Below are 26,788 nucleotides of genomic sequence, written 5' to 3' on the forward strand. Positions count from 1 at the left end.
TTAAGAAGAATCCAGAACATCAATCTATTATGATCAAAGGGTAAAAAAAGGTTCATTGATGAAAAACATCAGCTAGCTTATTGATTGTAAAAGCTGAAACTTTCGCAGTTCTAAATATGATTTACAAATAAGCAGTAATATCATAAATATGTCACTGTGAAAAGGAGAACAAATTCTGTTGATTCTTTTGTAGCGCCCTCATGCCAATATTGGCTACTAATTTGCTGCACACGCATATTCAAAAGAATCCAGAACATGAATTTATCGACTAATTGCTGAACACTAATAATGTTTTATCTTAAATACTGAAAATTTGACAAATTCTTTTTATCATCTGTGAATTGCATGGTTTTACGCCAAAAAAAAATCCCGAACAGTTGCTTTATTTGCAATGCTTTTATGACTTTGAATTACATATTTCAGGTAAAGATTACCAAAAGGTATGATGTTTCTAGCAATATGTTGAGGCTGCCTTTTCAGAAAAATTGTTTAGAAATTTAAAAAAAAAATGAGTCAAAGCTTGAGAAGAATATGGCAAGATGACTTGCAATCTGAAAAACATTATGACATCCCGAAGTAAGATTCGTTGAAACCCAATGGAAACTCTGAGAATGATCGGGTACATTTTTAGTCATCGCACCTGTTAGTGGCAGGTGCGCCATAATCTATAACTATCCTTGAAACGCTTTCTTTGAATGTCAACGGTTAAGAAAAGAAAAGAAGAATTGTATTTTACAACCACACTGACCCAGCACATTTACTTAGTGAAACGGCTGTCCACATTGCATGGTGATAAATTGTCAGCTATTGTTGCTCAAGTGACATTGTTTCATTGTTACACGAGCAACCCGCCATGTTAGGTGATGCACACCTGCCTCAAAATTTCAGCTGCAGGGAAAATGGTGTAATTTTCAATCACGCAGCACATTAAGCTTACAACACCTGATTGAACTGTTACCTAAATAATATTTATTTTTTACAATCTATTTATTGGTTTCGCATGAACATGTTGTCACATGAACAGCTAGGGTTGCCCAACTAAAGAATGGCTATCTTTAAAGGCTATAAACCTTTGGAAAAAACAAAACAATCAATGCATTACACACACACAATCAATAAGGATACTAGGTTAGAAAATAATATGAATAGTTTTCAAAAAACAATTCACATATTAATTGTGCAATAGGGTTATGAATAAGATGGGCTGCTGGCATTGGTGGTCCACACCCACTATCCTAATTCAATCCGTAATATCACATCCAACAATCCATTTCTAACGTTACCATTAAATCACATAAATAATTCTTACCTGTTCTGGTTGCAATAAAGTTGTCACGTTGGATGATGCGTTGCTGTCATTGACAAGCGCCATGATTGTTCGCATAAAGAGATATCTTTACACAACAGCCGAAAAATTCGTCCTCTGTGCGCAGACGGGTTGTTGAAAGTCAGCTCCCGGCGGCTCGCGTCAGGTTGTCGGCCCAGGATCGATAGAAGCCCCGCTGATCTAACGATCCGTCATCTCCCACGGGACCGGCTTAAAAACCGAAAGATCGCGATTGAGAAGGGAAACAACCTTACTTTATACGAAACAGACACCGATCATGTCCAGCACAACTGCTGTCATGCCATGTCATGAGCGACTGTGCAACACTGGCATGCTCATTATAAATGCACATTGTATATGCGATAAGACCCGAGAAAAGTAGGACAAGTGGGCCTGGCACGTAACAGCACAACGTGAATCGATCCGGGCTTATTTACATTGCTGCGGTCGTTGACCTATTTACCTTTGACCTTACAAAATGTTCATAAATGTTAAAGATGAATAAAAACAAGATACTATATAATTGAAATTTTATGATGTCGCTTTTATTTTTTCCTACTAACGAATAATACCTTCAAGTCTATTAATTTAGTAATCTGTATGAAAAAAAGAGCTCCCATCGTGCATTGCAGTATTTACCACGGTAACGCCACGCCCCTCATCACCATAGCAACGCAAGTAAACCGGGAAGTGATCAGTGCAAAGAGAGAGGTTGCCCTTCATTCAGTGTGCGTGTGTTTCTGCCTTCTCTGTGTATTCCTGCGCTAACGATGGCTGCCAACGGTGAGCAAGTGATGGACTCTGGTGCTGAACAAGCTATTAACACAGCAAAACCCATAATGGTCACAGAAAACAAAGGTGGGCGTGTGAATATCTATTATGTTTTAACTAACAATTTAACGTTAACAGCTGTGATCATGGCCTCGTGCCACATAACATATTGAACACTATCATTGCTGTCTTTGGTTTCGAGGAGTATACAACACATTTTCATTACCCTGTTTTGTGCGTTACTATGGAAACTGGAAAGCAACGTGCCATTTCTGTGCTGGCTCAGTGTTTCGCCGATCTTAACTACTTAGAACTTACAAATAAACATAAGCCTACGAAACAAAGTCGGTCGTTCCTTGCGGTACTCGCAGTTTAGCTCGACACAAAAACTGCACATATCGACACAGGAAAAGCTGTATGTTTCGGAATCATGGAAACATTACCTGTTAATGATGGTAACGTTATACATGATTGCACAATACACAATGAAAATCACTTTACTCATTGACAATTGAAATGGATAAAAAAGGTTTTCTTTCTATGTGTTTATGAGACCACCTTACTTATCCTTATTCTTTATATCAACAGTAGATATCTACATGTTGTGGTCATCTTCCATAGCTGCAACAGCTCATATTTAGCTGATGATTGCTATATTCAATAAACAACAAGTGGATTAATTCTTAATTTAGACTGAACAATGAGCATGGCACTTTGGTGAAAATCAAAGAATCTTGAGATTTATTCCAAACAGCTTGAGATTTTGTGCTAACTCTTGAGATCCTTTGACTTGATGCTGAGATCTTTGACTTATGAAATCTTGAGATGTTTTAATCAATCTCACACTGCTTTGAATAAACCTCACTTTTAAAAAAATCTCAAGATGATTTGAAATGATCTCAAGATGCTTTTGACAAAATCTTTGGATCTTTTGAAAAATCTCTAACTATCAACTCCCTCCATGACTCCAAAGTATTTAAAATACTGGTTTACTGATTAGCTCAGCAATTAAAGAGCTGTATACTAAGGGTAATTTCAAAGTCATACATTAGGTTGATGTTATTTGACATTTCCACCAATCATTGTTTATCTCATTGCAGATGCAGAAATTCTCCCAGTGAGAGACCTTCCATGTGCGAATCCTGGTAACCCGATCTTCTCATGTATGGAGAGAATCAGAACATCAAAGGAATTAGGAGGTACGTAGTGTGTGATATAGTACTTAACGGTTTTAAGTGCACATGTGTATTGTGATGCATTGTGTGTTATAAGCCAATGTTGAAAGCCCTTGGCCATTCTATTATGAATTGTCAGGGGTCTTCAACTTTGACATGTCACTCGTAATGCATCATACTACACATGTGCACTTCGAACCATGAACTAGCTTATAGGTGATGAGATGCATGAGATATGGCTGTGTGTTTTTTTCTTGTGTCATTGCACCTCTTACTGTAAGTTGTAACAGTTCCATTCTTAGTTTGTTTGGCTGTGCCAGCTTTGTGGTTTTGATCACTCAAATCAAAAATATTAAGTGCAGTCTGTAATTCTTAGTCACTGCCAACTACAGTCATTATGCTTAAAAATGACCATATACAATGTCCAATGATGTGAGAGAAGTGAATTGCATGAAACCCAAAATCATAACCAAATTTTGAGTACTGAGTGAAACCCAACAGTCGTATGTTTTTACCTAACTCTGTATGATTTTTCCCCTCCGTAGAGTGGTACCGAGAAACCCCTGTGAAGCCCCAGAACCCCATGTACAGAACGACCAATGACACGTACGGTGGCAGGGTGCCCACAGTCGAGGACATGCCACAGACTTTCCACGCAAAGTCACAGAAATTCTCTGAGGTAAGAACAGTAAACTCATTTATTTTCATGTGCACTTAATTTCGTGGTAGGAGGTAAAAGGAGGTCTATCTGGAGTTTTAAACTTACGGTTGAAACAGTTGTGTAGTACAGTACATGTATGTTGTTATCAGTAATACCACGGAAATGCCTATTCATGATGTAAAATCTAACCTCGGCAGTGGAAACTTACAAAAACGTACAGATTATGAGAGAAACTCCTTCTCTCTGAGATCTATTATAACTCAAATTAGATTTATCACCAACATGGCATATAAATGCGGAATAGGCCGAACATATAGACCTGCCCACCTCCGTCAAAATATAGAAATGTAAAGCAAAGACAAGTGCAGCCACACTCTCATGGGTCGAACCGATAATTCCCTTGATTATTAATTGTATGAACTGCTGAAGGACAATCAGGATCAGTCTATTCCACCTGACCCTCATATATTTATGTATGTTATATATGTTCTCATTGCCTAATAGTCTAAAAAAATTCCTCTAAATGATTGTTTTCTTGACATTTACAGCATCTAGGTGTCTGTGGGATGTACCGCAACCATTCTCTCAACACCGCCTTGGACCAGAGCAAAGTCTGACGCTGACGATCATCACAATGTAAATAGCATTTGTTAAACAACTGTTGCAGCTGACTTCTATCACCAGATATTGTACTCTTAGTATACAGTCATGTATTCAAAGAACCATCACGTTCAGATGTGTTACGGTCTCCATCAATGCAAAATAGCAACATAGTTGAATAACGCTCGTTCGACACCTGAGTGTAAACATTTTCAAAGAGGGCGTTTAACCTCAATTGTCAATTTGAAATGGCTGCTTTGGTAACTATGGCATTGTGACACAGGCAAATTGTGTCTCTTGGCAAATCACGAATGAAACGTTTATGAAATTGTTTTACCTTGATTTTTATGTAAGACAGTACTTTATGAGTTCTATGAAGTAATAGGTATTTATTGGTACACAAAGAAGTTTTGTTGAAAGTATATCAATCATCAACCATGTTGTTATTTTTGTTTATTCCACTGGTTTGATATAGATATGTTTACTGCGATTAACTTACTGGAAACCTGTGTCTACAGAAGTATACCAACCTGGGTGTTATATGAAGATTAAGCATAATTGCTAGGAGTTACAACATGTTAATCTGTAAAGAGCAATAATATTGTTCTGCTATTATGTATCTTACATGTCAATCTTCATTGTCACCATAGATGCATAATGAAATTAAAATGTACAACACTGGGAATGTGCTGGGCATGGTTTATGTTATCATCTCCATGAAAAATGGAGATATTGTTTTTGGCGTGTCTGTGTGTCTGTCTCCTGGTATGTGACCTTGGTACTGCAGCGGAACTTGCGGAAATTTTTTGTATCTTTTGCCCTGGACGTGCTATATATGGTCTTGATATTTTTGGGGCAGATAGCTTGTGATGTAAGGAAGAAGTGGTGTAGGTTTGCCCCCCCTAGCATCTCTGGAACTGCAGGGGCAGTGATGTCAAAATCTTCCAAGGAGAATAACTGAAGAAAGGAACAGCCATAGAACCATTCTGTGAGGAATGAAATGAACATGAGACAGCCAGAGCTTACCCTTAGAATTTTCACACTTTTGCTTGAAATTAGCACAAAATTAATCCGTGTGTGTTGGAAATTTGCTATTTCCAGTACCTGGACATCGAACTTTGTCTATCTAAAGGCTCCGGTTCGGAATTAAATTTGGTCAAGAAAATGAAATGCAAATCTTACGTTTTCTCCTTTGTTGATAGGTAAGGTATGTATAAACTTGTACATGTCCTGAAAAGCCAGTTAATTTCAGCTTTGTTTTGATGGCATAGTGTTGGTTGTCCAGAAAATACTTCCAGGTATTAGTGAGCGATAGTGGTGATGTGGCCCTGCGACCTGATTACTCAGATAGTGCATTCAATGTGTTTCTACGCCATCCAGGATTGTGGAAAATATATACAAGATTTTTTTTTAAATTTTCATTCAATTTTTGTAAAGACTCCAACACAAGTCTGATGGTGTATGAAATAATTTATTCCAGGGTTACTCACTTAAATACAGCTTACTGTAGATTTTATCTTGACTGCCACATAAGCACTACATGTGAAATAATTCAGTAGGGCATTACACCATTTCCTAAAAATAGTCAAAAAGTAATGTGCCATATCACAACTTTACACATCAAATCTTCCTTGGTATAGAAGACATATTTGTAATGTTTTTGTTACCGTAGTTTCATATGACAAGATAATGTTTACATGAAATAGCTGCATATCTTTATTTTTTCAGTCCCTGTACATTACAATATCATTCTTTCCACGTCAACACATTTAACGTACAGAATATCAATAAATTCTGCTATGTATATCATGAAATGCATCTGGACAAGAAATGAAAATTCATGCTCAAATACTAAGTTCCTAAGGTCAGGACATTTCTTGAGTATATATCAGTATGTACAAGTACAAGTCTAAACTACCACATGGAGTTGTGTAGCTGATTTTTGCTGTTTGTGATGTTACCCCTAAAGAAGCTCACAAGAGATTTTGATAAAAGAACAAGAAACCCACTTGAAATAGACATTGGTCAAACAGATAATGATAGCTGAACGACCCTATGGCGACTAAAATTGGATTTGTGCAACCCTTGATTTCACATGATAAGTGTGATCTAAAAGGCAACAGAACGCAAGAGAAATTTTTTACCTGAAATTCTTGAAGTGATCTGTAAAATCAGCATCTAGTGGAAAGGGGGTATAACTGTCACAGAGGGTAGGGGGTATACTGTAAATGCATTTAAGTTCATGTGGTTTTTATTTCGCGCTAAGGCAAAAATGGAGCGTTCGCGGTGGTTATAAGTTCGCAGCAGTGTTATAGTCACATTGTGCCTCAGTATTGGATAAAAATGTTTGCGGTGGTTTTAAGTTTGCAGTGAAACGGTCGACGCGTAAACCGCGAACGTAAAACTTTGGACCATATGTACATGTACCACCAAGGCAAACAGTACAGCCACTTACTAAGCTGTATATTTGCAGAACAATTCCTTGTCACACAAAAGGACAAACATCGATGTCTGAAAAGACTGTTTTGACTCAATGGAGCATTAATTTTGCAGTAGTGCAACTGTCTTTTCCAAAGTTTTTTTAGCTTTTTTGTTCCCCCATTTCCATTATACTTATCATCTCAAAAGCAAACTTAAGGATATCAAAAGCAAAGGAGAACCTAACATCCTTATTGGATTGTTATCAGATTATTTCCAGTTACCGCCACACTTGATCATAAACTTTTCACTCACACAGTCAGTCTTCAGTAGTTTATAATGTATGACTTTGTACAGTTCAGTCTCATCTCTTTACAAAATGAAAATCGAATGTAGAAGCACACAGCCAGCCAGCATACAAGCAACGGTAAAGCTTGTTGAGTCACTCTTAACATACAATCTTTGTGATTACATTATACAAAATTATCATTCATCATTAGGCCATGTTGATTTGATTATATGGATGACATCCGCACGCGCATCAATTTTCGTCCACCTCCAAAGAAAAAAAAGTTTTCTACGATACTGTAAATCGTGCAAAGCAGCCACAAAATGGGCAAATACATGCCATAGGTTGTAAAAAAGATATTTCGGAAAACAGATACTAATGTTTAGAACGCCGAACTCAAAGAAGAGGATGTGAAAGACCAAAACATCATTTCAAAATGAAGGCAACTTTTTTTTTGAAAACTTTTTTTTATTCGCACGCTCGCATCAGTTTTGGGGTTCCCAGAGGATGTCATCCATATAATCAAATCAACATGGCCTTATTCAACAAAACAATATTACATGCTTGGCTACCTGTCTTCAGCAATCATAGCCAACTGTTGGAGAAAACAGCAAGACTGAAACAAGACATGACCAACATAAAAGCAGCAAGAAACAAATTAACTATTATTATGTACTAACCATTTTCACGCTCATCAAAGCAAAACAAAATTTATCTAACAGCTCATTTAAAATTACAGGTTACTATTCAGCAAAATATGACAATGACTTGGCAACATTTGTCAGTTAGGTAGCAGAAAATATTTGTGGAGTCATGAATTCACAATGGAGAGGTCGCCATAAAAACAAAAATCACCGCATTTCAAGACCTACGGTACTTCCAGTGATAACGTTTTGCACTCTAATACCATAAATAGTTACAGCTACATGTAGGTGTATTCACAATAATAATGAACTAATGCAGACATTACTGTATTTTCATGGCTATTAACTGCTCTGTAAATCTTTCTTGGTTCAATGTTTCTTCTCATCAACTATGACACAATATAAAGTAGATATATACAGAGATATGTGTGCTGTCTATTGTAACATGGAGTGAGGTCACTGATTGAGGCTATCTTTACAGTAGAATTGTTATGAGTCATCTCTAGGACTATTTCTACTACTGCTAGTGCTGGGGTTCAAATAATTACAGGTTTGCGATAGCAAAACCTGTTCTGTTTTTTTTTTTCATTTTGAAGACCAGGTGGGCAACCACAGTTACAAGCTAGGTTGCCCATCATCACTTCTGCATTGATCTGTGCATCTAAACAAAACAGGCCCATTGAGGTAAAATGTAAGTTAATAGCCAGGTTAAGGTACCAGGTTTGTTGTGTACAAGTACCTGTAAATGAACAAGCCTGGTATTCTAGCTCTGATTTGCTACTGTGAACGCTTCCCCACAGAACATACTAAAAGGGAAGCCATCGAATGAGAGAGTTGGAGATAGAATAGGTCGGGTACCTGGCTGTATGTGAACAACTTGCTTGCTCAAATAATCATTGATCTTTTAGTTTAGTTCACATAATCATAGTTTATGTAAAGTTTCTTTTGTACTCTTTATCCGTGACTCCTCCCCCTCTACTTCGACCTTGTTGAAAAGTGGCCTGTGTGGCTGAACAAGCATTCGAAAGTAAATAAAGGCTTTGATTGATCTTCACTTACGATTTTCTTTCAAGCGTCTGGATATTTTTAACCATGTGATGTAGACAGTGAGGCCTAGTGAAACCAGTCGGCTCCATACACTAAGAGGATGAGTGAGTGAGGGAGTGACGTCAACCAACCTTGCTCCATCCTATCTCAGAACATCACAATGTTATTTTCTATTATGTGACCAGCACAGACCAGAGAAGATTCTATAAAAGGCTATGAAGTAATCACATTGCTGAATTTGAACAGAATTTTGTGGCAAGTCCAAATGGCATTAAAAAAATTGAAAGCATAATGTTACATGCGGAGGTGTAGGAAAGCATACTAGTACATCAAGGTAGAGATTGTGAACTTGTAGAATCACTGATTTTGCCGGTAGACATCCCGATTGGATTCTCTATCAAGAGAGATCACAACAAGGATGCTAGGAATGTGTAGGGTGATCTCCCATTTATAAATCCTAAAGTCACCCATTGATCTAAAGTGACATGAATCGAAGTTGAATAGTTCTTTTAAGTAAAAATCTTTAATTTCATAAAGCGTCTGACGGGGATTTTTACCATCAGAATCACGGATTCTGCTAGATTGCAGTCTTTACCTGACATATATATATACCACAGATGGAAGGTAAAGAAAAGCATATAACTGTAGTCTGCTAGAGCAAAGTCTAAACCTACTAGTGTTGTTACCGAAAGTTCCATAACTGTAAAAGCAAGGCTTTGATTTCAAGTTGAGAATAAGCACCTTCTGCTCATTCACTTTTGTTACCATCACGACATATCATTAAGACATACCTGAAGTACATCTAAGTGACATCCTCCCAGCAGGCCCGATACGCTCGGTTCATTACCTCCCATAGCGGCCCTGCCCTTTCCAGCCTGTGAACTTGCTTCTGGTGACGTCACCACCAAAACAGCTTTCAGCCAATCAGAGGGTTGGCTTAAGCTCATCTAGAGCAAAAGCGCAAAGGACACTGGGATGCTATCAACCAATCAGGTTACGTCTTACATCGCTACTTTGGGTTCAGAGCAAAGATAACGGCTGTTTGTGCCAAATAAGGCTAGCTAATTAATTATTCATGAGCAACTGTCAATAATGTCACCAGAAGCGAGTTCACAGGCTGGAAAGGTCAGGGCCGCTATGGGAGGTAATGAACTGAGCATATTGGGCCTGCTGGGAGGATGATCTAAGTGAAGGCAACAAGCAAACTAATGCAGAGTCCTCGGTAATGTACACTATAAACAGCAGCTGGAGACATGCATGTACTTCTTTATATGTTCGATTTAATTTGTCACCACAAAAATTACTTTCCTAACATTTCAAAACTGTAGCGCGATTAAGATCTACATTTACACATGCTCTATTGATTCAGAACTGACAACATTTATAAGGACATTGAATGATTCAACTAAAACTTGCGTTAACATACAATTAACATACATTAACATATGATTAACATATGTTAACATACGATTACCACTAGCACTATTGTTTCAGCCTGTCCATGAGTTGAGGAGGCAGTCCTATAGAGTGCAGGGAATCCTGGGACATCTTGTGGAGGTTAGGGATGAGGTCGTTGACCCGTTGCCAGGTCAGCTCCAGTAGACTGGGCAGGACCAGCCAGATTCTGTACAGCGACGACGTCCGCCGGTTTTCCTCGATGCTCACCACACCGCCGTGAACATACATGCAGCCAGCCTATGAAAACATAACAGTAACACGGTTAGGAGGGCCTAGACCATCGAGAAATCCACACAGAAGGCGAAACTGGTAGCGTGCGTAGTCCAGTGGTTAGCGATCTTGCCTCTGGAACTAGAAGCCGCGGGTTTGATCCCGGCTGTGTCGCTCACCCGACATGCACGCTACCTGAAAGGGTCGCAGTCCTTAGGACGGGACGTTAAGCCGTGGTCCACTGCTCATTGTGCTTGTCGAAAAGAGCTAGGGGAATTTCCCCGGTACAATGAACCTGTAAATACTGTACATAGCGTCTGTCTTCCTGTCACGACCAGTGGAAGATTAGCTCATCTGTGCATTGAGTTCATTTGAGCTAAACTGGTTCGAGATCACTTTCACTTTTTTTAACTAGTCTGGATGTGGGCTTGAATAAAGTTCTAAACGGGAATATGCGGCTACAGCGTCTTTTCTGAAGATACGCAACTTACTTATAATGCATATACAGTATTAACTATCTGGTTGTGTTCAATGAACTTTGTAACCTGGGAAAAGTAAGAAATACTTTCAATCTTGAAAGAAGTCAAGAGTGAAACATTGGAATGAAGTACACTGGATTAAGTGGTCCTTAAATACAAATGACCTCTATAGAAAATGCATGCCCATGCTTGAGCAACCCATTGAGAAGGTAGCCTAAAGGATGTATATAGGTCATTGACCAGGTGAAGTTGAAGGATTTTATACTGAAGCACACACTGCATAGGTCTGAAGAGCCATGTTTGTGCCCAGTAGGAACATGACACGCTGAGCCTCCATGTTTTCAGTATAGTTGATCCGGTTGTCAATCAAAAAGCAGTTCAACCAATAAGAGAGTGGAGAGTTGAATGGTTGATTGAAAGCAATGTCTTCAACCACAATCAACCATTCAATCAGAATTGACAACACATGGGTAGAATACTGTTTATCATTATCAATGAATGATGTAAAATTGAGAACACTGTTGTACTTACCTGTATGTATGGCGCAGTAAGAATGGTTATAGCTGTTTCATGTTCATCATATTGTAAATCTTGAAATGTTTGCAATGGTTTCATTTTTACAGTTTGCACGGTGACTTCTTCACTTCAATGGAGTGTTAGCGGGGGTTTTAAGTTTGCGGCAGCGTTATAGTCACATGCTGCTACAGTATTGGATACAAATGTTTGCAGTGGCTTTAAGTTCGCTGTGAAACGGTCGCCGCAAAAACTGCGAACATAAAACCACCGCGAACATTTCTGCATTTACAGTATTCGTCTATCAACAGTACTTACTGGTGTGATGGCGGCGGCGTGAAAGTACGCAGGTTCAGGCATGGTGGACGGTAGTTTTGTCCACTGCATGGTGTCCAGCGCCAGCTTCCAGATGTCGTCAAATATCTGCCAGCCGTTGTAACCTCCGCAGATGTACACAGCTGAAGAAAACACAAACAGTTGGCAGATGCAGTTATATACATATCAAGTAAAGTACAAAAGTACAGAGACACAAATATGTAGAAGTAGACCTTTCTTTTAAAGGATAAGAATTCATTTAATTTATCAGTGCGAACCCCAATTCTTCAGTGACAGTAGGGCACAGCAAAAAAGTGAAGAAAGTGTTTCGATGGTTCACATAAAAATGCCCATATTTGCATAACATTTTTGACCGGAAAATACTTTTTCCCCTAAAATTTGAGAGGTTGAAGAAACTGAAACTCGGTCGTTCATATAGCTAAAGGGATATCCTTCATTCCTATACACAGTTTAATACTTCAGAATATTTAATAATTCCCTGAAAGAGACAGTCCCTAGACTTGAGGGTGTGCAGCCTCCAATTGAGACCCAATTGAAATAAACTGGGCTGTACCCCCTTATAGGATAGGTACAGCAACTATGTTTTGGTTAATGTCCAACAACAGCCCTTCCATAGTTAAAGGAGAGTAATTCCTCACCGTTTCCATACTGGACACAGCTGTGACATCTTCTTGCAGATGGATAGCCTGCAAAACAGAAAAACAATAGAGGTTAGAACATCTATTAAGTAAATGTACCAAGTTGACACATTTGTTTTATCAAGCTTTTCATGTTTTTGACCAACGGTGAGCAGAGGACATGAGTGTGGCTCTCTAAGTCAATAAATTCAGATGCCAGTATATTGTTTGCGAGGAATGTTGGTAAAGGAAAAAGGGTGGAACAAGGTTACAATATTAGTGACACCCAGAACTTGGCGTATCCTGTGAGAGGCCATTAGAACTGTGTCAGATGGCTGGAGGCTGTTGCTATCCCATGGGATCATAATTATAAACGACTGCTTATTTCAGTATCGTATTGCAATGCTCCATACTAAAACTCTATAGACAAAATCAGACCTAGATGATTTTACACCACCCAAAAGCTGCATGATTTGTGATTTTCATATGTCCTATATTTCAGAAACAACATATGAATAATGTACAAGACTTTGATGGCAGTGTTACTGGCAGAGTCTGTTTGTACCGTAATGACAGTGAAAGTACTAATGGATTAGGTTAGAAAGGCCCAGCAGAAGTCCTAGAGCCACATGAATCATGCATGAAGGGGCACCATTTTCCTAACATGGTCATCTGACGAGTTTATTGAGAGGGCGGCCTTTGGGGAAAAATTGTCATCGGTGAGATCTTTCAGGTCATTATTCACAATGAAATATAATGATAAAAACATCTGGTCATGGAGCAATCCTACAGTAAATCTTGAAATGTTCCCGTTGGTTGTAATTTCACGGGTTTCGCAGTGACCTCTAAACCGTGAATTCATGACACCGCGAATATGCGTTTTCTATGTTTCAATACTGTACTATAGAGTTGTTCCAACCGCAAACTAAAAATATTACCAAAATCACCTTATCCTCCTGCTACAAAATTGAGAAACAACACCAATAATTGAATTTACAGTACTTTACGGGGGGGGGGAGTAATGAGTGAAAATTTTACAGAGAGTGTATTAAAAGAAACCCAAACAATATCAGGGTCCGAAAAATCGGATTTTGAAAGTCAATTTATTTAGTCATACATGATTAGTTCAAACAACACTATCACAATGCATAGCAACGCCCATGATGCAAAAATATAACGTTGTTGTGATGTGAGAACTCACTGAAAATCGTGGCCAGAGTTTTTGTAGGCTCGCGAAACTAAGGGGATCATTGTACGGCACGATCTTGCATGGTTTTTTAATCCTAAAAGTATGAAGTTATTATGCAAATGTACTAAACAATGTTAGCAAATGTCATTACCATAGAGATTTCAGCATTCTTTCATTCCATTTTTAGGCCCTTACTGTAACTATTGCTTTAGTTGCCTTTAACACATTAGCTATAGGAAAGCTGACAGAAAAAATGCACAACACATTCTACCCCCATTTGGTCTATGAAAGCATATAAACAAGAGAAGCTGTGTACCAGCTGCATTGTCCTGCAGTCTCTCCCTGGGGCGTGTGGACGGTCTACACGACATCTCCTCCCAATGACGAGTCGAGAAATTGTAGGCTGGGATCTAGTAAAAAAAGATAGTTATGTTATGTAGGGTAAAGCAGTCATCCTCAATTGAGGTGAAGCATGATGCTTTTTCAAGTAGCTAGTGGTAGTGCAATGCGGCTTCGCCATGGTTCAAATTTTTGGCCAAGCACACCTGGTCGCCCCTACTCTTCTCCATAAGTGTGTTGGGTTCTTTTACGTGCAGAGGTTTGACACTTGAGGCTTAAGCCCCAAAGCTCCCTCATACATGGGCCGCCGGCTTTACTTCACCATCCGAAATGACGAATGCAATCCCTTACAACATGACGAGCTGAGCCAACCCTAGGATCAAACTGGGGCCGCAGGATCCACGGAATTTGATCCAGATGGTGAAGCAGCGGGGTTGCATTATTGCTTGCGCCATTATACGTTGAAGGTTAGACATCCAGGTAATAAGATACGCCCAAAAAAGTTACTCAACCAAATTGAACAATTAGCATATAACCTTGTCTTGATTTAGTCTTCTATTGAAAACTATTTCAAGACATCCTAAATTGCCTTAACCTTATCAACATATCTATTCCTAGTTTTGGTATAAAACCAGTTATCCCAGTACTTTCCTTAGTCACTGACAAAGCCAAAGAAAAGTAATGCTGATTTTACCAGTAACTATACTTTGTGCCAGAATACACCATGAAATTGAACTGCTTTGCTACAAAGCACCTTGAAATTAACACAGGAAAACAATGTAGAGGTGCTATGTACCAAAGCAATCTTTTTTCACAGCAATTTAAAGCCAGTGCCTTACATATCAAACAAGTGTTCTCTTGGCTCTATTTCAGAAAGTGTTATAATGGTGATTTGAAGTTAATAAGTCTACAACCACCTTAAAGGCATCCAGAGCAATCTATGAGGCTTGAAACTTGAATAAATTAACTCAAATTTCTAGTCATTCCTACACATATTTAATTTCAATAACACTGTACCATTACATATCGACATTAAATGAGCAAAGGTACGATGCCGTTGTGTGGTGAGAACTGATAAAAAAAACCAAGCCCTAATAGACTGATCCTGACTGTCCATCACAATTAGCGGTTCGACCAATGAGAGAGTGACTGCACGTCCGTCAAATATTTGCATTTTTATGTTTTGATTTTGCATTTCTACGGAGGTGGGCTATGGTATCGGTCTATTTACACTAGGCTCATGAAACTAAAAGATCATCATGTAGCTTATTTTTGTGCCACTTTTGAGCACTTTTGATAAGAAATCCACAACCAAATGTGGTAAACAGTGGCATTAAATGTCAATTTCATAAAGATTACAGCAACTAGAATATCTCCAGTTTTCAAGCCTCATAAAAAAATGCTCTGGGTGCCTTTAACTAACATCACTTGCACAGTAACGACAACTTTCCGATTGCTTTTAAGAATTACAGTAATAATGGCTTGATGTAATTAGGCTTATTGTATCTTCTTTACTATATGTATAAGATTCTAATTCAACATTGGGTTTTACCCCTTTTTACTCCTTGACTTATACCTGTAACCAAAATCAACCCTTTGTTTAATCATGTTATTTACTGTAGTGGGTTATGATATCAGTTACCATTATATAATATTTTGTGTTATCAATTATCATTTGATAATTATTTCTTGTCACTATCTATTATCATTATTTGGTTTGTGAAAATTGTATTAGCTGTTAGCTTTGATGGGGAAAGATTTCAAACTTGCCATTATGACTCCCTTTCTACCCTTAACATGTTTTCCTCATTGTTGTTATTTATGTTTTTCAAATTGCTTTTACTACATGCAAATAAACAGAATCAAATCATTACCTGGTCAAATGAGTAGCAGACCCAGCAAATTCCCCCTCCCAACACGTACAATCTACTGTCGTCATAGGCAACCTCATGTCGATATCTGCAACACAAGGCAGGGAAGGCTGGTCAGTACCAAGGACAGTATACCGATCCTGCCCATCACAATTAGCAGTTCAACCAATGAGAGCGAGGCAATTAGCAGTTCGACCAATGAGAGAGTGGCTGTATATCTATCAAGCAGTTGCACTTGTATTTTTTGTATTTTGAATATCCATGTGTTGACAGACATGGGCGGGGCTATGGAATCGGTATATGCTATCTTCTTCAACAGCATAAATTACATTAGTAACAGTCAAGCTATCACTTGCCGATAGTAAAATGTGTTTGGACATGGGAGGTCTGTGTAAGATTTAACATCCAGCACACCCTCCTTTAGTAGCGCTGAAACCAGCTCGGGAAATGCTCGGCAAAGCCTCCCTCCCGGTCTCAGCCCTGCTCTTTTGAACGGACATTTTGGGTATTGGGGGCTTCACTAGCAAACAGCTTTCAGCCAATCAGAGGATTTCCACGAGCCCGGATCGTGGAAAACCTGCAAAGGTCGCTGGGAAGCTATTAGCCAATCAGGTTACGTCTTTCATCGCTACTTTGGGTTCAGAACAAAATAACGGCTGTTTGTGCCAAATAAGGCTAGCTCATTAATCATTCATGAGAAACTAATGGCTGTTTGTGCCAAATAAGGCTAGCTCATTAATTATTACCCAATACCCAAAATGTCTGTTCAAAAGAGCAGGGCTGAGACCGGGAGGGTTTGCTGAGCAATTCCCGAGCAGGTTTCAGCGCTGCTAAAGGAGGATGAGTTATCAGTGTACCAGTAAGGATTTAGAGTTGCATGTCATACGTAACATACTGAAGGTAAAGGGACCTGCAAACAATCCATTCATGACCGCGGGTAGGATTGCCCGACAGCCGTAGGGCGATCCGACCTGTGGGAGGGCTGGGACCAAGGGCGATGCGGAGTACACCGTGTTGTATTTCATTTATGTCATACCCACCAGAGAAAACACACATTTCAATGATGTGACAAAAGTTGAGGGAGTTTTGCGTCCTCGAACAAAAAACTGTAACAACATCAATTCCAACCTCCGAATCCGATATTCGAATTTTTGATGGCAGCGAAACCAGCGCAATCGAAATGCATTCTAAATATTCTATAGAAGCCTGTGTGATACAACTCCTGAACCCTATGTGATACAGATAAGTTATCACACGGTCCGGAACACCCGTATCAGGCCCAGGTATGACATAAAGATAGATATCTTTGTCCTAGGAAGACTGAGGCTCTAACCTTCCTGACGGTGGTTTGTGTGCCTCTAGTTTCTCCCACACACAGTCCTTCAGGTGTAACCTGTGCAGGTCGGAGTTGTACTCGAATCCTGTCGTCCCTCCGAACACGTACAGGAAACCATTACACGTCACCATCGCCTATACGCAACATTGAATGTGTCACACTTAAGTTATTCAAAATGTACAACTGTAAATTCATCTATTTTTGCAGTGGTTTTATTTTGCTGTTGGAGGTAAAAAGAGGCTTTCATGGCATTTTAAATTCACGATCACAGTTAACAGAAGTCTGTTTTAGGTACAGCAGAAAAGCATTCATGATCGGAAAAACATATTTGCTGTGTCATGAACTTGCAGTGAAGATGTCACTGTGAAAACCGAGAAAATAAAACCACAGCAAAAAAGAGTCAATATCTAGTACTTGTAATTGTGTTGCAATTGTTACCCTAGGCCACACCAATTTCTTGGTTAACAGATTTTTTTATTTATTTTAGCACGAGGACATCATTAAAACAGAAGGCTGGGGTGAAAACTTGCACCTGACCCTGTTCACTCCCTGAAACTGTGTGCACCAAAGTACAAACTTTCCTCTGTGATTCTGTTTTCATGTTGATTTTCCAATCTAGCATTTTTTTAAAAATCCCGTTAACCAAGAAGTCAAATTGGTGTGGCCTAGATATTACAGCTGCTTGGCTTAGATGACAATCATGTTATGACCATGTTCATGTAATCCGTATATTGACATTGTATGGTGCTGCACTTCGACTACTGTGAGCTCATTCAACAATCTTCGCAAGGATTTCATAGAAGAACTGTTAAACATACATGTAGACCTTTCTATGATCCCATTATAGCGAAAGGGGTAAACAAAATCACTGCCATGACAACGTAGACTAATATGAGGACATTGTATAATCATCATCACCATCATCATCAGTCAACGAGCTTTCGCTACGACGGGGTTATACCGCCCCTTACGGGGTGACATACCCTTTTGTTGGCTGTCATATACAGACGGGGATGCGCCAGTCCGGGTGAATGGTGTAAATCACCGAGTGGCTGATACGAGATGGAGGTTCGCCAGGCCTCCATCCGGGTGATTTGTAGTGAATCACCAACTCCTGACAGAAGGATTTGGACCATCGCACACCGGGGCATGCCCCTACTCTTTTTCGAAGGATGTGGTGGGTTCTTTTACGTGCGCGGGGTGTGGCTCTCCCCAAACACGGGACCTCCATTTAACGTCCTATCGGAGGGACGTCCCTAACCCTAGATGAGCTAGGTACTCATCTACACCTGAGTGAAGTGAGGAAAGTCGTGTCAAGTGCCTTTCCCAAGGGCACAACGTCCGGGCGCAAGTTCGGACATGTCTCTGGGCATAACCTGGGATTAGATCCCGGGTCCCATTGTTTGACAGCCGCGCGCTTTACCAACTGCGCCACATGACACCACATTGTATAATAAGCCCATCCACGGTTCCGATTACGCATGTGCAGTGTCAAAGGTGAAGGCCCCTGGCTTGTAAACAGTTATCGTCTCGACATTGTCTAGATTTGCATAACAACGCCCAGACAGGCTTTGTTTACGTCTCAAGGGCCTTTACCTTTTGACACTGCACATGCGTAGTCGGAACCGCGAATGGGCTTATATCCTTGCATAGACCAGACCGAACCTGTGTTGTCAAGGTAATAATTTTGCACCCCCTCCACCAACGGCCGTGCATCTCCCAAAATGCAATCAGATACATGAATAGGTCTACAATCCAGTCCTGATATCGTATCCACTCACCTGCCCATATATGGCTTGAGGTAGTTCTCCTGACGTGCTGACCTCACACCACTCTTTCCTCTCCAGATTGCACACGCTGATACGGTTACTGTTGGTGTCCCCGAACGGCACCCCCGTCCCACCAAACACCACCAGATTTTTACCATGTAGGAGCACTGCGGAGAAAAAGATTCAAGGATACAGTCAAACCTGTAGAAGTGACCACCTGTACATAAGGACCACCTGGCCACTGTGACCACTTTTTAGTGGGCCCTTAATTAACTTTCTGGATTAACACAAGCTTTAAAAATCTTGTCAATACTGATGACCACATCCACCAGATTTTCTTTGGTCCCATGTGGTCTTCTTGTGCAGTTTTGACTGTAAATCAAAATCAAAACATAAATTTCTCTTTGAAATAAGTATGAAATGGTATAATCACATCATCTTAACCTTTTTTATTGCAGTGCCATGACTATGTAAGAAAACTGAATTACAGGTTATCACATTTCATGAAAGACAAAGGTAGCTTCTATACAAATCTATACCCCCCTCCTGGCTTTTCAGATGGGAGAGTCCGAAATGGCAGATTTTGACCCTTGACCCTATTAGAAAACAGCCAATGCCGCAGTACTTCTGGATTTTTCAAGTCTAAGAGGCACTTAGTTGATTCAAGGACATTATATAGGTGTCCTTGGTTGATTAGATTGAGCGGTGTGATGAGCAGTACGTCCGTAACATTAGGTTACACTGTGACACAAGCAGGTGCTCTTGTATGAACAACTCTTATTAATTATATCGACAACCCTTACACTAATACACTGAAGAGCATATACCAATCTCAGTTAATCTCCAAGCAGATCCACGCCGGGCGCGAAAATCGTAGTATGCTAGCCAGAGAGGGTCCAGTCATCCAGAGAAGGTTCAGCAGCCGGGCTGCTGAACCTTCTCTGGATGACTGGACCCTCTCTGGCTAGCATACTACGATTTTCGCGCCCGGCGTGGATCTGCTTGGAGATTAAATCTCAGTATGCCTTATGAATAACTTGTAACGCTGTACTAAGAGCCATGTTCACATATGAAAATCAAGTGTAACAATGCTTCAGCATCTGTACTGTATGGTATAAAATTCATATTTGTCTCAGGGGTATATAGTTTCTCTTCAATACAATATGAAACTTAACCATGATTTTCGTTAACAGCTCAAAAGCCTTCAAAAAGTGTTTCTCCGTAATAATCTTATATTCATTGTATTGTCACTATTAATTGTATATATTATCCACGGGATGGACAAATTATATAATTTGATGTGTTGATAAACCTGATATGATTGAGTTTATCAAGATGTTGAAATGTATTTACCAAACAATATAAGAACTTGTCCTAACACAACAGCTATTAGACACACTTTTTTACCATCAATGATCAACATCGAAATTAGACACACATATTGTATGCTTACTTGTCTTGGTAACGAAATATCTAGGTGCACCCACAGTAAAAATTAGTGCACAGCTACAGTTTTCACCTCACAATTTTGGATACACAAAAGTGCATGCTAGTATGCTAGCCTGAGTCAGTGAGTGTCATCCTGTTTCAGTTCCAGGCTCAGTGACAGTCAGTGCCTTCACCAAAGGCAGAGCCTGGAACTGAAACAGGATGACACTCAGGCTATGCATATGACCCTAGTGCAATGTATTTCGAGCCCTGCATAATGTAACCTTGCCTTGGCGTCATTATCCCCTATGACCTCAGAGCTGGCAGCTTTTCATTTTGAGCTCTATATTCTGGGACTCGACTCGGCCTTGCATACTTCATCATACCCGAAATAGTGCCGAGTCCTCATGGGTGCAAACATCCCTGTCACTTGCCCCAGTAAGGCCAAGGATAATGGTTTGGCTTTCAAAAAAAAAAAATTTAGTACTCTAGTCTTGATGATCCTGGGCACCTTGAATGACGCTTTCAGCATTATGAAATTTGTCACAAAATCATCGTTATTCACAAGGTAAAGAACCAGTGAGCGCGACCACAGGATTAACGTCCGTCATTACGATTTACGTAAGAGCATTTGGCAGGCACATGGCTGATAACATGTACATGGCATATCTCCATGTCATTTTTCGGTAAGCGTTGTTGTTAAACTGCTAGAGCGTCAGCTGACACAACGAGAAGCAATTTGCATGGTACTGATGACATGTATACATGTACATTATAATGGTACGGGGCGGAAGTTACTAAATGATAATCAAACTGATCTATTCAAAATGGAGTTTGCCTCAAGTATGAACATCATGTAGCAAAATCAGAAATCATTCAAACAAGACCATGGACTCTGTTGTTGGTAACATTGGCAATGCAAAATTTCTACATGTACTTTCTTCAATCAAAGATGTCTGTGGACGGTCATTGCCAGTGGTCATGGTCAGTGTCATCCCGCAATCTGGGATGTTGGCCAGGTGGTGCATCAGACAGTCATGGCCAAGTGTAACTTCAGCTCCTGAGAACTTTTTGGCCGTAACGGTATCATATTACCAAAAATACTAGCCTCAATATAGTTAGAATATGCAGCATTGTTGAGCGAAGTCTTTTGAAGTCTATTGACCTGTTGTTGACTTTGGTCCTAATTTCCAACCTCCAAAGCTGGTGTTTTTTTTGTAAAAATTGATGCCAAAGTAGAGCTACTGTTCTGCCATATGGATCAAATTCTGTGCATTGGTTGATTCCAGTTCCAGCTCGGAAATGTTATACAGTTGTAAGGAATCGCATTTGTCATTTTGGTGGTGATGTAAAGCCGACGGCCCTGTGTATAACGGAGCATCAGACGCTACCCTCAAGCATCAAACGTCTGCACGTAAAAGAACCCAGCACACACACTTATCGAGTCATCCGGTGTGCTTGGCTGAAAACGCGAGCCGTGGCAAAGCCGCATTGCACTACCATTATACTTGAGAAAGGATTATGCCTCCATGATCGAGGATGACTGCTTAACTTTTACTTACTGTCAAACTGACCTGTATTTCATACAAATGGAGGGCTATTATAGGTGACCTTTCACCTCTGATGTCATCAATCATGTGAAAGGACAGCAAACTACTCTGGGAGGGAGATTACATCCATAACATTCCTCCACCTACACTAGACTGTCCTCACCCTACCAGTAATTGTACAAATGCTCCAACTACTGAGGACAAATTTCGGAATATTTCAGAATTTCTGTAAATCAAATTAACATCATGTTTTTAATATCACAGTTACCTCTCATGCATGTAATACTTCCATTATTCTGCTTATACTTTATTTTATAGATATGAATTCAATTCTTAAGGTCTCACCACATTTCACTGTATCACTAATTCTGTAACAATAGGGGCAAGTAAACATTCTCCAGAACTATAGTATAAATGCATCTCCATCTCAAACAGATATTATGCATTTGACTATATGATAAGTATAAATTCATCTAAACTGATGTCTATATACTGTGGCCTATAGGAACCTCGAGTGAATACCAGAAGTGGTCCATAAATAATACAAAAATGTATAAATGGAGAAAACCATCAACAGAATATACAATGAATAGCCTGAAGCCATTTCGTCTCCACTACTTGCCATGTTTGTCAGATCTATAGTAAATTCCTGTACTTTTGTGGCAGCTTTATTCCTGGTGTTTTTTATTGGAGCTTGAAACAATTCTGTAATACAGTACTAATACCGGTATATTGGAAATGCATAATCGTGGTATCATGAATCTACAATGGTGAGGTCAAACTGGATAGTGAGTGTGTGTGTGTGAGTGAGGTCATCATGAAAATAAAACCCTTGCTAAACTTTCAAGATTGGCAGTATTCCTAATGTACTTGTACTTGGAATATTTCTAGATTCAATGACAAATTTCAAAATCACAACACACTTACACCAAGTAGTGTTTGGAGAATTGGTCAAAACATGACGTCTCTGGAGAACAATAGCCCAAGCTTATGTCTCTGTTTTCTTTTTCCAAAGCCATAGAATTTCAACGTTTGTAAATCTAAAGCTGAACTACATGTTCGAAGATCAGATGTTCCTGTCTTATAATTCAATCATGTATATGTACAGTTGTATACTGTACTATGCAATAGCTCTGCATCAAGGAAAACATACGAACACAGCAAATACATGATGGCACTGTGTTTGTTTATAGCGTTCAATCGTGACCAGTTCTAAAAGCTACCCATTTTTACACTACAGCATGTTGTGACCTGTATGTTCTAATGGTTAATGCATGTCAAGCCTGTGCATGTAGTTTTCCAAAGCTCCTTAGGATGTAAACAGACCTGCCCCGGCCTTGAATTTTGACAGGGAGGCCCCCCTGGGACACGACAAATACCATCACACCTGGCCTGGGGCTGAGCCATGGAGAATGGCACAATCATTAGTGTGGGAGGGGGGCATGGTGTGTCTGGTGTACTGTAAATGCATTTAAGTTCGCAAAGGTGAAAATGGAGTGTTCGCGGTGGTTTTAGGTTCGTGGTAGCTCTATATAGTTACTTACAGCTACAGTATTGGACAAAAATGTTTGCGCTTGTTTTAAGTTTGGAGTAAAACGGTCGCAGCGAGAACCATGAACATAAAACCACCGCAAACATTTCTGCATTTACAGTAACTATGCAGCTGCAAGTCGCTTTTCTTTACCTCAGACTTCACGTTTGGTCGACCCTGTCTGACCCCACCAGAAAGGGTACCTTTGGAGATCCAGCCAACCAGGACCTGCCGCTAATTCGTTCTTTATACAGTGTTGACTTTACGTTCAAAAGGTGACGGACCCTGAAGGACAGGCTTTAGCTTGACCCCAGCGGAGCCACCAACGGGATTTACAAACACACACACAGGAATTGCCTGAGTCAGCAGATCTATCAATAGAGGGCCGGCAGAACACAGTATGTGTGAGGCTCTTTGAAAACATAGGACTGACTGAGTAGACTGCAGAAAAGGGTTGTGGGATCAAAAGAAGCGGTGATTGCTCAAAAGGGGTGAGAGTACATGAGATGAATGCTTTAGAAGAGGCCCCGGAGTTCGCAGTCAGAGAAGATATAGCGCTGACATCAGCACTTTTAGAACTGGACATCAGACAGCGGTAGAATTTTGCAGACTTCAGCAAATCACCCTTAATGAGAGGATAAGAGGATTATCACTTATCTCTGGAGCTTAAGTCAAATATTTTCAGAGTCACTGTAATCAGGACACTTGCGAAACCAGTTCTTCGTCCTTACTCCCATGTCTTCTTCTTCTCCTTGTCCAGCCGATCATTTTGGACTGGGAACTAGTCTTGTTCTGCTTTAGTCCACCCCTTACAATTTATATTCAGGCTGTCAGCTTAAGAGTTTTTACAGCAGATGAAAGAACATTACATAACCTGTCTTTTGAAAAGTGCAGTCAGTCATGGTCTGCCAATTCTTCTTACCTGGTAGCTATTTTGTAAAGGTTGAATGAACATCTGCTTATTATAAGTCTAGTAGTAGTACAGGTAACTTTGAAGAGGAAGATATGGTCAGGTGCCTTATAATTTAGCATGTAATGAGGTCAAAATTTCAAATGGGGACAAATACCGAGATTCAAGTGCTTGCAATAGCTGTCATTCTTTTATTCAATTTGTTGCAATCTGTTCTCAGTTAGGACACATACACTTCATATTTTCACATGTCTCCCCATTAATATGACGCTGAGCACCATGACTATGACTGTCATTTTGGCTTCCTTCCCAACATGAAAAGAATGCTCCCTCAACCTTGGTCTGGTCAAGGACTGGACATAACATGCTGAGGTGGATTTCTAAGACGCATCTTTTACCAAAATGTGGCTCAATAACCGGTCCTTAATTTCTGCTAGATTACAGGGAACCACATGTCATGTCATTATACAAATACTACCTCAGATGACAACTTGTGCAACCATATACATGTACATGTATGTATTTGCAAGAAATAAATACTTTTGTTCTTGTGTCTTGTGCTCAACACAGATAGAACCAGTTCTCAAAATCATTTGTGATTCGCTTCAAAACATAAATCATTCTACTGTAAATTCATCTACTTTTAGGGTGGTTTATTTTGCAGTAGTAGGGAAAGGGAGTTTTTTGTAGTGATTTGAATTCGTAGTTTGAAACAATTCTGTGACCTGTACAGCTGTAATGCATAATTATATTTGGAAAGGAATATCTACAGTGGAGAGATCACTGCAAAGAAAATAAAACCATGGGGAATTTCCCAGAAAGTTTGAAGATCTACAGTATCTTATCTGTCAGGTCAGATACAGGACGTGACTGATTTGCCCCTTGGCAAGCGCCAAACCCCAAAAAAATTCTCGAAGTTGATTGGTTGACATAACACCCCGTAAGGACAAAAGCAAGGACAGTAGACTTAAGTCCATGACGAATGTAAGGATAACAAAGGAAGCATCCTCATTCGTGTATTCAGGCGAAATATAATGAACGGGAACACTCAAGATGTTGCCTAAGGCGTCTAATTTGCATGTCAAGAATGTGACGCAACCCTGGGTGTAGCACGTTTCCTGTCTAAAAAAAACAACAAAAAAGAGAAGTTACCACCTACCCGACATAGAGGCGAGCTCCGTTGGGAAATTTCCTCCTGTTGACAGTTTAGTCCATGCGTTTGAGGAAAAACTATACCTCCAGAGTTCACGAAACAATGGGTAATACATATTGACCGTGCCATTGTTTTCCTCGAAGTCGGGATTATAACCGCCGTAAACATACAGGCTCCCGTTGTCGGCCACGCACCGGTGACCGCTCCTTGCCGCTGGAAACACCGTCCCTGGAAAACAAATCGTCGTCAGACTCATACTGCGTAACAGGACAAACTGTAGCAGCGTAGCTTGATCGCTGTACCCTCTGTAAGACCTGATTACATGCCAAAAACGGGACCCGGCGAACGTCATGCAAAACAGCTGCGATGATCAACAGTGATAAACATTTACGGGTAAACATAAAAAGGGGGACGGCGCCAGCGCGCGCTAATCTAACTGATTTGTATATTGTGTATATAGTATTACAGACAAGAGTCATGTGAACAGTTCATATCTATAAGCGTATCAAAGGTCTTTTGACCTAGACAGTATTGAAAGGCGTCGATCTAACTTCTTTTGTTTATCTGACGAACCGGATAGCACGCCGTATAGGCCCGCTGTATGCAAATTTCCGTCGAAAACTTTGGCGATCAACTCGTTGAAATCGACAAAATATCACCTGTAAGTATCAGTGTGTACGTAAAACTGTAAAATCGACTCGCTCACCTGAACCAGTTTTGGTTGGGGTGTCTAACCGCACGAATTTTCGCACCGAAATCGGGGAGTATTTGTTGTCCCAATCCGTCTCCGCCATTTTGGTTGACCCGTCTGGTTGACCCCTAGTGACCTTTAGACCGTCCATGGTCATATTTCCATAAATTTGGACAAGATTCTGAAGTTTAATATTAAAATGAATTTGAAGTAGACGGTGATTTTAGGGAAATCTGAGACATCCGCTGACGTTCCTGTCTTTTAACGGATATTCCGTGACTTGAGACATCTAATGAATCATACTTTGCGTAAACCCCCTCAGGCAGAAAATAGAATAGTCCATAGAATATTGGAATTTTGAGGGGTGTGCTAAAGTCATAACACAGTAAGATAAGTGTATTATCAACTATACGTTATAATAAGATATCAAACATATAATATACATCGTTTTTTAATTGAGTTATCATAATTGATTT

The 26,788-nt window shown here is 39.9% G+C and overlaps 2 protein-coding genes across 2 annotated transcripts; one reads left to right on the forward strand and one right to left on the reverse strand.

The window, feature by feature from the left end:
* Positions 1-1,990: 1,990 nt before the first annotated feature.
* LOC136435498 (piercer of microtubule wall 2 protein-like) lies at positions 1,991-5,085 on the forward strand. The gene is made up of 4 exons (XM_066429065.1): positions 1,991-2,185; positions 3,199-3,297; positions 3,819-3,952; positions 4,483-5,085. Exons 1-4 carry the CDS (start codon positions 2,098-2,100, stop codon positions 4,549-4,551), a joined length of 390 nt encoding a protein of 129 aa, XP_066285162.1. The 5' UTR covers positions 1,991-2,097; the 3' UTR covers positions 4,552-5,085.
* Positions 5,086-7,271: 2,186 nt separating this feature from the next.
* LOC136435499 (kelch domain-containing protein 10-like) lies at positions 7,272-26,571 on the reverse strand. The gene is made up of 9 exons (XM_066429066.1): positions 26,328-26,571; positions 25,628-25,849; positions 19,062-19,216; positions 17,278-17,414; positions 15,948-16,032; positions 14,051-14,144; positions 12,567-12,614; positions 11,911-12,050; positions 7,272-10,627 (listed from the first exon to the last, which is right to left on the reverse strand). Exons 1-9 carry the CDS (start codon positions 26,467-26,469, stop codon positions 10,415-10,417), a joined length of 1,236 nt encoding a protein of 411 aa, XP_066285163.1. The 5' UTR covers positions 26,470-26,571; the 3' UTR covers positions 7,272-10,414.
* Positions 26,572-26,788: the final 217 nt, after the last annotated feature.

Source organism: Branchiostoma lanceolatum, chromosome 5 (assembly GCF_035083965.1).
Source record: "Branchiostoma lanceolatum isolate klBraLanc5 chromosome 5, klBraLanc5.hap2, whole genome shotgun sequence".
NCBI lineage: Eukaryota > Metazoa > Chordata > Leptocardii > Amphioxiformes > Branchiostomatidae > Branchiostoma > Branchiostoma lanceolatum.

Excerpts from the sequence above, each read along its gene's own strand:
- LOC136435498 (XM_066429065.1), top strand. The coding sequence starts at position 2,098 with ATGGCTGCCAACGGTGAGCAAGTGATGGACTCTGGTGCTGAACAAGCT. Across the intron at positions 2,186-3,198 it reads AATGGTCACAGAAAACAAAG|ATGCAGAAATTCTCCCAGTG; the intron begins GTGGGCGTGTGA and ends ATCTCATTGCAG. Across the intron at positions 3,953-4,482 it reads AGTCACAGAAATTCTCTGAG|CATCTAGGTGTCTGTGGGAT; the intron begins GTAAGAACAGTA and ends TGACATTTACAG.
- LOC136435499 (XM_066429066.1), bottom strand. The coding sequence starts at position 26,469 with ATGACCATGGACGGTCTAAAGGTCACTAGGGGTCAACCAGACGGGTCA. Across the intron at positions 14,145-15,947 it reads TCTGCTACTCATTTGACCAG|ATCCCAGCCTACAATTTCTC; the intron begins GTAATGATTTGA and ends TTTTTTTACTAG. Across the intron at positions 12,051-12,566 it reads CTGTGTCCAGTATGGAAACG|CTGTGTACATCTGCGGAGGT; the intron begins GTGAGGAATTAC and ends TGTTTTCTTCAG.